Genomic DNA, 11,417 nt, shown 5'->3' with positions numbered 1-11,417 from the left:
TCCTCCAAACCAGGAAATTTGTGGTGTTTTTCTCAATCATGGTTACAATAATCCAGGTTGAGAATAGATACCCTCATGTAGATAATAGAGTCTTAGGCTGGAAATTGAGAGTTGCTGGTGGTATGATGAGACTAATCCTGGCTCTGCTCTTAACTTGCTGTGTGAGCCTCAGCAATTACTTCTCTCCCCTGGACCTCAGTCTTTCCATCTGTGACACTCCCTCCCATTCCTCACGCCAGCCAGGAAAGAATGGTTAAAAATATATATACAGGTGCTCATTACAAGGAACTAGACCTCCTTGGGGTAGACACTTGAGGGGATTTTCCATTGGCTGGTATTGTGAGCAGAAGATAATAGGAGACAGATGCAGAATTCCATCTCAAGACGTCAGACACCCAGATCTGGGGTTCCCTAAGGCTTCTGCACTCCACTGATGATGACTATGGCCTTTCCCCCACTTCCATCCAATCCAATCCAATCCAATCCAATCCAATCCAATAAGCATTTATTTAAGGCACTGTACTAGATACTGAGTATATGAGTATACAAAGACAGAAAGGAAATAGTGCCCTCAGGGAGCTTACATTACATTCTCCTTGGGGGGGACGGTATAACATGCAAAGAGATAAGCATACACATAATAATTTGAAAACGTAGAAGGGAATACTGATAACTATGGGGAATAGGAAGAGCTTCCCACAGGAGGGGGTGCATGTAGGCAGAGGTGAAGAGGGAGTGGACTCCAACCTCTGCAAAGGCCAGAAAGGGAATGCTGGGTTTGGAGAATGGCAAATGGGATAGTTTTATTGGCTCATAGAGTGTGTGAAGAACAGTAATGTGCAATCAGGCTAGAGAGGTAGGCTGGAGCCAGACCATGAAAGGTTTTGAATACCAAGCTGAGAAGCTGGTAGTTTGAGCTAGGGTAATAGGGAGTTTCAGAGTGTTCTTAAGTAGTTGAGTGATGTAGTAAGATTGTGTTCTAGTCAATGACAGAAGAGGGCTGGGGATTTAGGGACAAGGAAGATTGACCCCAGTAGGCCAGGCCTTAGATCTGGCTTGGAAAGTGGAGTCTTGGGAATGGAGGAGACTGTGAAGGGGGCATTAAGGAGGTTGGGTATAGTAGGAAGAGCACTGCATTCAGAGTCAGTGGATCTGGGTTCAAATTGTGACAGTTATTGTCACAGATTACATTGGCCAAATGAGTGTGATTCTTGGTTCTGTAGAATAAGAATTGGACTCTTTTTGAGGCTCCTTTCAGCTCTAGATCATGTGAGTGAGTCAAGCTGTCTTCTTGCACAGATTTGTTGTACATATATACCCTTGAGCCAATTGTTTCCCTCTCTGGGCTTCAGTTTTTCCATCTGTAAAATGGGAGGATTAGAGTTGATGATTTCAAAGCTTCCACAGTTTGTGTTCTTTCCTGGTCTATGATTCTATCTAGTTAAGGATTTACTCAGCCTGTGGCCTCTCCAATCACCTAGGCCCTTGCTGATAGACCAAAGTGGGTCCGTGTTATTGCTGACCCAACAAGTTAATAGCAGTCTGATAGAGGAGGAGGAGCCCTAGGCTTAGGAGTCAGGAGACCTGAGACCTAATCCTGGTTGTCACACTCTCTCATGTGACTTGGAGTGAGTTGCTTCCCTTGTCTAGACCTCAATTTCATTATCTGTTAAATGGGGCTAGTTCCTGCCATACCTTCTTCACAGTAGGGAGCACATGAGAGAATGGACAGGAAGTGAGACCTCTCTGAGCCTCAGTTTCCTTATCTGTCAAATGAGGATACCAATATTAATAGGGATGCTGGAAGGGGAACCAAATAATACTGGCTGAGCTAATGATAACAGTTGAGGTTCATTCCCCTTCCCGGGGAGCACAAGGCTGCTACATAAGCACTAATATATGGGCCCTTTCGGTCCCCTGGAGGGTTATGGGAAAGGGACAGGGGTGTGGGAGAAATTGCTGGGAGTCTGCCAGAATGAACAATGGAGAGGTGGGGGGGGGCACTGGGAAGAGCACTGTATTGGAAACGAGAGGAGCTGGGTTCGAATCCCAACTTACTTTGCTTTGTGACCTTGGGCAAGGCCTTCCCTGGGCCTCAGTTTCTTCCTCTTTAGAATGAGGGGGTCAGACTAGGTCGTGTCTAAGGGCCCTTCTAGCTCTAAATCCTAAGATTTTACCACCTTAGTGTTGCCACTGACACCTAGTGTCCGTATCTGGGAACTGCACCTTCTCCAATTCTGCCTTCCACCACCAGCATGGAGTTGCGTGGCCAACAAGTTTCTTCTCCTCCTTTATAGATAATGACCTGGATGCTGGGGTGGGGATAAGGGGCTAGGGGGCATAGAGCCATGGAGGCCCCTCTACTATCCGTTCCTAACCTTTAAGGAAATGGAGGAAGCTTAGGGTGATGTACTTGCAATCAGCAGGAGCTGGGTTCCAATGCCATTTCTGGCACATATGGGTCAGTCACTTTATCTCTGGCTGTTTGCTCATCTGCAGAATGAGGGGGGTGGACTCGATGGCCTCCAAGCTCTCTTCCTGCCCTCAGTCTATGACTGTGAGGTGAGGTTGGGGCAGAGGGCGTGTGACACCAAGCAATGGCCACCTGCCCACCCCCCCAGAAAGCCCTAGCAGTGCCACTGTGAGCCTGAACCTGACCCTGATTGTCTTGGGCCACCATGTAGCTATAAGACTGTTTTATGAAGCAAGAGAAGGGTAAGGGTTCACCTGGTGATGTTGGGCATGGAGTTGGGTGGGCAGGGACAGGAGGGCGGGTAGCCTTCCTTTTACGCTTTCCCTGGGGTACAGAAATAGTGAGGGCAGGCACCCGGGGTCCCATCCCACCTCCCCGAGGAGCCTGGGGCCTGTCCCATCACAGGGTCCCACTGGGCCTCAGCTTCTGACGGGCCAGAGCAACAGCATAGCACCTCTGAAAGCGGACCAGAAGGATGGGTACCAGGAGGACGCTGGTCAGCATGCCTGCCATGGCTGTGATGGCGGCTGTGACCTGACCCAAGGCAGACATGGGGTAGATGTCTCCATAGCCCACAGTGGTAAGGGTGATCACCGTCCACCAGAAGCAGGTGAGGATGTCAGCAAAGTGCACCTCACTCTGGCCCTGCCCGTGGCCGGTGCCCAAAAGCTCCCCGTACAGGAAGAGGGAGCCGAACAGCAAGATCTCTCCAGCCCAGAGCAAGAGCAGAAGGCCCGCCTCCCTCCAGGAGGAGCGCAGGGTGTGAGCCAGCACCCGCAGGGCCAGTGGCTTCTCCACCAGCCCCAAGAGGCGACCCAGCTTAAGCACATAGAGTACCCGCAGGGCCCCCAGCACCAAGCAGAGGCGGGGGTGACGCTCAGCCCTCCGGCCCACAGCCAGTTCCACCAGCACAGGGAAGAGGGATGCCAGGTCGACCAGGGTCATGGGGCTGCGCAGGAATTTGACCTTGTTGGGACAGGAGATGCTTCGAGCCAGCAGCTCAGCCCCAAACCACAGCACACACAGCAGTTCCAAGTAGAGAAGGTGAGGGGCCCGTTGGTACACCAGGCCTGGGCTTGGGGCCTGTGGTGGGGGCAGGCCCTCCTTCTCACCATCCCAGGGCTCCAGTGGCCGGAAGTTGGACGTAAAGTAGTCCAGCTGCACCGAGGTTTCTTGGAAGAAGATGACCAGGACACCCAGGAGGAAAAGCATAGAGAGGAGGGCAGCACACTGTGGGAACGGAAGAAACCTGTCAGGGGACTCCCAGGCAGCACTGCTCTGGGCCTCCCTCCCAGGGTCCCCAAGCCCCTTCTGGGAAGGCTCCAGTCTCAGAGAAGCCTTCCCAGACACACTCTACCTGGCTCACTTGGCTTCTTTACTTAAGGGCTGCTTCAGAACCTAGGGCCATGCCCAGTTTGTGCTAGACAGTGATGGAAAGAACACAGCAGAGAATCATAGCTTATCAGAGCATAAGGACAGAATGGGAGAGCTGGAAAGGTCATTAGGAGAAAGAGAGAGAGAATATTAGAGCTGGGAGAGCCCTTAGAGAGAAGGATGGAAAAACTAGGAGGGAACTTGGAACAGGGACTGGTGGAGCTGGGAGCACAGGATGTCAGAGCAGGGAGGGGCCTTAGAGCATAGGGTGACCCTAAATGGCATGACTTCATATGCATTGCAGAAAGGAATGATGTTTGGTGAATGAGGACTGAGCCCAAAGTCCCAGGGATGGTCCTTGGAGCAGGAGGCAGGAAGGGAGGGGAGGGTACAGAGCCTGTGTGTGGGGCCAAGAGTGTTACCTTGCCTGCTAGGGAAGAGCAGGGCTGGTTGAGCAGAGTCCACAGCCATGGCTTCCAGGTCCCCTGGGCCCTGGTGGAGTTGGGGCTCTCAATGGGTCCCAGCAGGCCTTGTTCTTCACCCAGCTCACTCTCCTCCCAGGCGTGGAAATCCTCAGCCCGTCCATCACCACCACTGAGCTTCAACCAACAGCAGGGAGCCAAAGGGGCATCAGCCAGCCCCCAGAAAGCCAACTCTTCCTCTAGAACTGCCCGGCATATGTCTGGGGGGCAGTGCAGCTGGCGTGTTCGATAGTAGCCCAGTACATAACCAAAGAGGTGGGGGCTACGGTCAAAGAAGACCTCTCGGGCCAGGGTGCCACCCATGGGGGGCTCCGTCAGCTGGTAGAGCCGTGTGCCAGGGAAGGCCCGCAGAGTGCTGTGGTATGTCTCATAGCGTACGCCCCCCACATTGAGGACCAGCCTCTCTCCTGAGCCCTCCATGACCTGCCTGCTTGCCTCTGGGTCCACTTGGCTCTGCAGGTAAGAAGAAGGGGCACATTAAGATGGGTCCACTGGAGATCCAGATTGGCTCCCCTCCCTTCTCTCCCTGTCTTGTCAACCCAGTAGCTCCAGGCTTAGGCTGGGAAACAGAGTTCCTGAGAAGGGAAATGGTCAGGGGAGTGAAAATGGTGAAGAGAGCTGGGATTCTGAAAGCCAGTTCCAACTTTGCCACACAAGTCACTTTCCTCTGGACTTTAATGTCCATTTCAAAGTTAGAACATGAGGGAATAGAACTCAATGACCTCTTTCAGCTCTGAATTCTGTATTCAAAGGTTTTTTTTTCCCATTATAACATTCTTGTTCTTACTTTACATTCTAGATTCCCCCCCTTACCCTATCAACAGAATCAGGTAGTTTCAGTTTGAAGGGCCCCCAGTGGTCATGCAGTCCAACCTGGAAAAGAATCATTTCTATAAAATACTCCACAAATGATCATCCGGCCTCTGCTTGAAGATACACAATGAGGGGAAATTCACTATGTCTTGAGGCAACTCATTCCACTTTTGGACAGCTCAAATCATTAGAAAGTTTTACACGACATAAATTTGTCTCTCGGTAACTTCCCCCCATGGCTTCTGGGTTTGCCCTCTGGGACCAAACTGATTTGCTATCCCAAACTTAACCGCTCTCACATCCCCACAGCCAGCCTTCTCCAAGCAAAATAGCCTTGATTCATCCTCCTAGAACATGGACTTAAGGCCTTTCACCATTTTGGTTGCTCTCCTCTGAATGATTTATGACTTATCAATATCCTTTTTATAATGTGACATTTAAACTGAACACAAAAATACAAATATTTTCTGACCAGGGCATAATACAGTGGGACCATCACCTCCTTGTTCTTAGAAGCTATATCCCTCTTAATGCAGCCCAAATTCACCTTAGCTTTTTTGGTAGCTACATCATAGTGTTGACTCAAAATGAGTCAACCTCCAGATATTGGACAGTGCAGGCAAATGGGGATTATTCAGAAGTCTGCCAAAGTAGTTTTACCTTCCTGAGGGCATCCAATAGACTACTTGAGAGTTTTATGCTACTGGATTTGATCATGAGCTCTGGTGCAATTTCTGTGGTGGGTGAAAAAGGTTGCCTTATATCTGGTACCTATATGTAGCATATTCTGCAGGAGTTGGGAACCCTCTTACTCACATTTGGGAAATTCTAGATACGAGCCATATTGGGCTTTATTCGGATTTCCTTGTAATTTAGTGTTGTTTGATCCACCAACTTATAAAATTAATTTTTTTCACACGATATAAAACTTTACATTTATCCATATGCATTTGATATTATTGACAGCTAAGTGGTGCCATGGATAGAGTATTGGGCTTAGAATCAGGAAGACATTTTCATGAGCTCAAATTCAGCCTCAGACATTTCTGGTTGTATGACCCTGAGCAAGTCACTTAACCCAGTTTGCCTCATCGGTAAAATGAGTTAGAGAAGGCAATGGCAAACCATTCTGGTATCTTTTCCAAGAAAACCCCAAAGGTGGGGTCATGAAGAATCAGACACAACTCAGCATCAAGAACAGCAAAATTTTATATTAGGTTCAGCCCTTTTTAGCTCACTTTCTCTCCCTTGGACCTCCAAGCCAGAATATAGTGGAGTAAGTGAGGAGGGGATTTCTCATTCCTTTGCCCAGGAACAGAAAATGATTTGCAGGAGAAGCACATGGCACATGACAATTGTCCTTGACCAAGTGAGTCTGAGAGGGGACCTCAAGTTTCTAGCTACCTTCTGCCTTTCTCTTTCATTTTCTGAGCACAGGTCATAGACCAGTAATCCTGAGGGTGGGTACTCCCAACCCTGAGGGTTTTACCTTGTGAGAAATCCTGTGTTTAAGAGTTCCCAAGTTGTAGAGTTTCCAAGTGACTGAGTTTGTAAGCTTGAGAGCCAGGGACCAGCCTCCTAGAAAGAGAAAATTTCTTTAACAGAGTACTTGGAGAAGGAAGATCACCCCCAGCAGAAGGACCAAAGCTACCTCAGGGAGTCCATGAAGTCTGGACCATTCTGGTCCTCAGTAATAATATTGTCAATTGCTTGGATGGTGCAGATGGAGGATGAATGGGGAGTGTTTGTTCAGCAGCCCATCCGTGTCTTTACTTTCAAGGGGGGGAGGGTCTATCAGGCATAGACTATGCTAAGTCCTTTTCTGCCTCATGCATTTTCTGTGGTGAGGGAAATAGACAGCCTCATACCCAATTCCCATATCATGGATTGAGTGCATACAGAAGCTATGAACACTACTTGCAATCCTAGGCAAGAGCTATATCTAATTTTCTTCAGATTTCCCCTGAATTTAATGCTGGAGTGCAAGCATGAGCAAAAGAGGAAATCTGACCCTTCTGGGATCAGCCATGAGCACCAGAAATGATGTCAGCCTGGAAGCGGCCGAAGAAGTCGATGCTGTAGAGGCAGAGTTGGGTTGAGTACTGGGCTTAAAGTCAGGAAACAATATTCAAATCCCACCTTGGGCATCTATTACCAGTGTTTTCTTGGGCAAGTCCCTTTCATCATCTGTAAAAGGGGATCCTACTGTTGCTATTTTCTCCAGAGTTGTTATAAGGAAAGCAAACCATTTCCTTCTCCAGCTCATTTTATAGATGAGGAAACTGAGGCAGACTGAAATGACTTGCCCAGGGTCACACAGCTAGGAAGTATGTGAGGTCAGATTTGAACTCAGGTTTTCCTGACTCCAGAGTTGGGGGCTCTATTCATTGCAGCACTACCCAGTTACCCCACAACCTTCCCACCCAAAAGGCAGCTTCCTTCCCTTCCCACCCTCTCCCTTCCAATTCTATAACCAGGCCACAAACCCAAAACCATGAACCAATTTTTCTACTGTTCCTGGTTGGGGTGTGTCAATATACCTACTCACCTGTGGACTTATCTTCTTGTAACTTTTCTAACAAAAGTGACCCTCCATGGTTACCACTTCCCTGGATAGAATGTAAGTTTTTTGTGGGCAAGGATAATCCTTGATTTTGTATTTGTATCCCCAATGCTTAGCACAGTGCATGGCACATAGTAAACACTTCTTAATAAATGCTTTTGAATTCATTCATTCATTCATTCTTATTGTAAGAATTCTTCTTGTTCTAATGTTCTGTGTTCTAAGCTGCCTTCTAACTGACATCCTATGTTCTCAGCTCCCTACCAGCTCTTTCTTTATTTTAAATTCCCTTCCAACCCTGACAATCTATGAAATTCATATGGGGTCAGATCTGAGACAAAAGTCAAATTGGGACTTCTCAAGACAGCATAGCCCCAACCTTGGATGTGAGCCTTTCTTGGATGGAAGGGCCCAGCCGTGACCTGGGCTCCAGGAAAACAGGAGTAAGAGGGAAGATTGGGAAAGTCCTTGAATGCCCTGGTTAAAGCCTTCGGGGGAAGGAATGGGGTGGGGGGGGAACGGGGTACTGCACATCTCTGAGGAGGGGACATCTAATCTCAGAAGAGGGTGTTCTTAACAAAGATTGTATAACCACACTAGTTTTGTCTAGTACTTTTTAAAGCTTCCCAGAAAGCTTCTCTCACAATGATCCCTTGAGTTCAGAGGCATGCAGGTATTATGGTCCACATTATGCAAAGGAGGAAAGTGAGTCCCTGAGGGTCGCAGCCAATGTAAAACATGGTCTCTTAGCTAGTAAAAGTAAACTGCAAAAGAGAAACTAGCCAGATCCCAGAGAGGTCAGGATGGGAAACCAGGGAAAGCAAGGAAGTTTGCTAATCCTGAATGAGTTTTCCAAATGAAGAGAGAGGATTTCAGGGTCACTGCTGTTCTCTCTCTCTTTCTGTTTCTTTCTCTCTCTCTTTCTGTTTCTCTCTCTCTCTTTCTGTTTCTCTCTCTCTCTCTCTCTCTCTCTCTCTCTCTCTCTCTCTCTCTCTCTCTCTCTGTCTCTGTCTCTCTCTCTCTCTCTCTCTGTCTCTCTCTCTCTCTCTCTCTCTCTCTCCCTCTGTCTCTGTCTCTCTCTCTGCCTCTGTCTCTGTCTCTGTCTCTCTCTTCCCTGTCTGTCTCTATCTTTGCATTTCCTTTTCTCTCACCTCTCCATTATCCCCTCTTCTGTCTCTCTGTCTCTCTCTCTCTGCCTCTGTCTCTCCCTCTGTCTCTCTCTCTCTCTCTCTCTCTCTCTCTCTGCCTCTGTCTCTCCCTCTGTCTCTCTCTCTCTCTCTCTCTCTCTCTGTCTCTCTCTCTCTGTCTCTCTCTCCCAGGTTGCTGAGGAAAGATGTAAAGACTGTTATAGCTGGAAAGAATTTTATAACATCAAATATCAGATCTGGAAAGGACCTTAGACCCAAGAATACCAGAGTTGGAAGAGATTTCAGAATGTAAAACATCAGAGCTGGGAGGGCCCTTAGAACAGAATGTTAGAGCTAGGTAGGACTTCAGAACACGAAAAGTCAGAGTTGGGAGAGACTTTAAAACATAGAGGGCCCTTTGAACAAAGACTGTCAAGGCTGGAAGGGACCTTAGAACTTTGGATGTGAGAACGGGAAGAGAAACCGCCGGAGCTGGAACATCAGTGCTGGCAGAGACCGTAGAGCCAAGAATGGCAGAGCCGTAAAGGACCCGAGCACACAGAATGAGAGAAAGGGCAGATGCCTGGGAACAGGGAGCTTGGGAGCCTGAAGAGGGTCCGGGCAACACCTCAGCCACCTCACTCATTGTTCCCAGGAGAAGTCAGAGATCTGCTCATGTACTGAGTCGGTGGCCCAGCGGGCTGTGAGCAGCCACACTTACAGAAGGTCCTTCTGCAGACAAGTCACCCCTAGCATCCCGGGGGAGCCTGGAATCTAGGGGAGCTTCGGAGAGACTCCTGTTGAGTCTGCAAGAACTGCTAATCCTCCCGGCCAAGGGTGCGGTCAGTGTGACTAGGTCTATATGTTAAGTGCAGCATCAGGGACTTGGGAAGCCTGTACAAAGGTGCCCTCCCTCCTGCTCCATAGGTCCCTCCCTCCCCCTCTCCCACCCCTCCCCCATTAGAAGCTCAATTAGAAGTAAGTCCAAATGCCTCTGCTCCAGAAGTGGGGGTGGGGGTGGGGGCTCAGCACTGGTAACAAGGGTGGTGTGGGAGCTAGATCCAGACCAGGGCCAGAGGAACCTCAAGGAGGTTAAGACTGGGGGCTGGGAGGGACTGTCACCCTACTGGATAACACAAAGCCACCTCTCCCCATCTTCCACTGGGACCTGCATTGGCACCAGCAGCTCCTGACCAGGCAGGTTAAATCCCATGGTTTTAGCCAAAGAGAGAATCAAAGGCAGGAGGGACTGGGGATGAGGCAGAGGGCTCAGAGAAGTTTTGTGCAGGAGGGGATGCCAGAGATCATTTCACTCATGCTTCTGCTTGACACAAGAGAAAAAACTGTGGCCCACAGAGGGGAGATAGTTTGTTGAGAGCTGCGAATCTGGCAGAAGCAGGACTCAAAGCCAGGTCTGAGAGCCTGCATTGAGCCAGAGCACTTGGATGAACAAAAAGGCTGAGAAAGGTTGAAGCGGCTTGCCCAAGGTCACCCAGGCAGAGTCCCATGACCCCTCATTCACTCTGTTCACTCTTATCACCATAGAACTGTGCTGCTCAGGAAAGCAGAGGAATGGACTGAGGCAAATCAGACAACAAAGGAGGGTTAATGTGGCCTTGCAGGTAAGCCCTCCACTCACTAGCCCAAAAGTCCAGCAGCCTGTCCTGCTTCAGCCATGATCAGCCTGTTCCTGTTTCCCAGGGTAGCTGGCCTCTGGCTCCCTCCCCCAGTGTCCCTGAACCCCCCAGCTCCCTGCACTCCACGCCTCCCTACCGTGTGCCTAGGCTGGGACTCCTTGCTCGATCAGGTCCGCTGGCTGTGGCCAGGGGCTGGCTGGGGGTGCTGGCGGGGGAGGGGGACCAGCAGAGCTCCTCTGGAGCTGTCCTCTCTTGGTGTGTCCAGGCAGGAATGAGCCCAGGGCCTCTGGTGGCTGCAGATGCAGGGGCTACATGGGTTCTCCCCCTCATTAGGTTTGCAGACTTCACCCCCGCCCCTGGTGGGGAAGCGGAGGATGGCCAGCCGGGGGCCAGCTTCTCTGCTCCTCCTTCCTTCTCAGGCTCGGCTCCAGGCCTGAGCACAGGGAGGGGGAGAGGCGGCTGGGGGGAAAACAGGAAGTTAGGTGGTCAGGCTCCGGGCCAATTCACAAGACTGGAAATTTGGAACAACAGAGCCCCCATTTCTGCTCCTTCCCCCCCCAAGCCCCAGGACAATCTCTTAGCAGCCGCCTGGAATCCTCCAAGTCCTAGGGAGGGGGAGAGGGGAGGTGAGGACCAGAAGAAAACACATGTTCCAGGCCAGATGTGCTCCTGGCCACATCCAGCTGTCGCTGCCCACTCATCTTTCTTGCTGTTTCCTCGGGGATTAGCCATGCTCAGAGAATAGGCTGTTTGACTCGGGCCTGTGCTGACGTTGGCTGAGGCCCCAGTCTCCTCGACACAAACCATGCTCCCCCTTCCTCCCCCTTCTTCTGGGCTTTGGGGCTGCCTCAAGCCAGTTCTCTTGCTATGACTTAGGGGGTGGGGGGGGGATTGGCCAGTCATTCGAAGATTTCAGTATCAACTGGTCCCCCACCCCCACCTCCACCG

At 50.1% G+C, this 11,417-nt stretch overlaps 1 protein-coding gene across 2 annotated transcripts; it reads right to left on the bottom strand.

The window, feature by feature from the left end:
• Positions 1-488: 488 nt before the first annotated feature.
• On the bottom strand, positions 489-11,084 carry LOC138170974 (voltage-gated potassium channel KCNC1-like). 2 transcript variants are annotated; one of them, XM_069100395.1, is made up of 5 exons: positions 10,606-11,084; positions 6,632-6,720; positions 5,143-5,202; positions 4,270-4,782; positions 489-3,703 (listed from the first exon to the last, which is right to left on the bottom strand). In XM_069100395.1, the coding sequence occupies exons 4-5, from the start codon at positions 4,747-4,749 to the stop codon at positions 2,873-2,875; spliced, it is 1,311 nt and encodes a 436-aa protein (XP_068956496.1). In that variant the 5' UTR covers positions 4,750-4,782; positions 5,143-5,202; positions 6,632-6,720; positions 10,606-11,084; the 3' UTR covers positions 489-2,872. The 2 variants fall into 2 exon arrangements, with proteins under 2 accessions (XP_068956496.1, XP_068956495.1); XM_069100394.1 differs by lacking the exon at positions 5,143-5,202 and having other exon boundaries at positions 10,606-11,083.
• Positions 11,085-11,417: the final 333 nt, after the last annotated feature.

This window comes from Petaurus breviceps, unplaced genomic scaffold (assembly GCF_028583685.1).
Source record: "Petaurus breviceps papuanus isolate PSGF00001 unplaced genomic scaffold, PetGlider_PUasm1.0 400, whole genome shotgun sequence".
Lineage (NCBI taxonomy): Eukaryota > Metazoa > Chordata > Mammalia > Diprotodontia > Petauridae > Petaurus > Petaurus breviceps.
The sequence above is the reverse complement of the archived record's forward strand: the minus strand, read 5'-3'. Positions and strand labels throughout refer to the sequence as shown.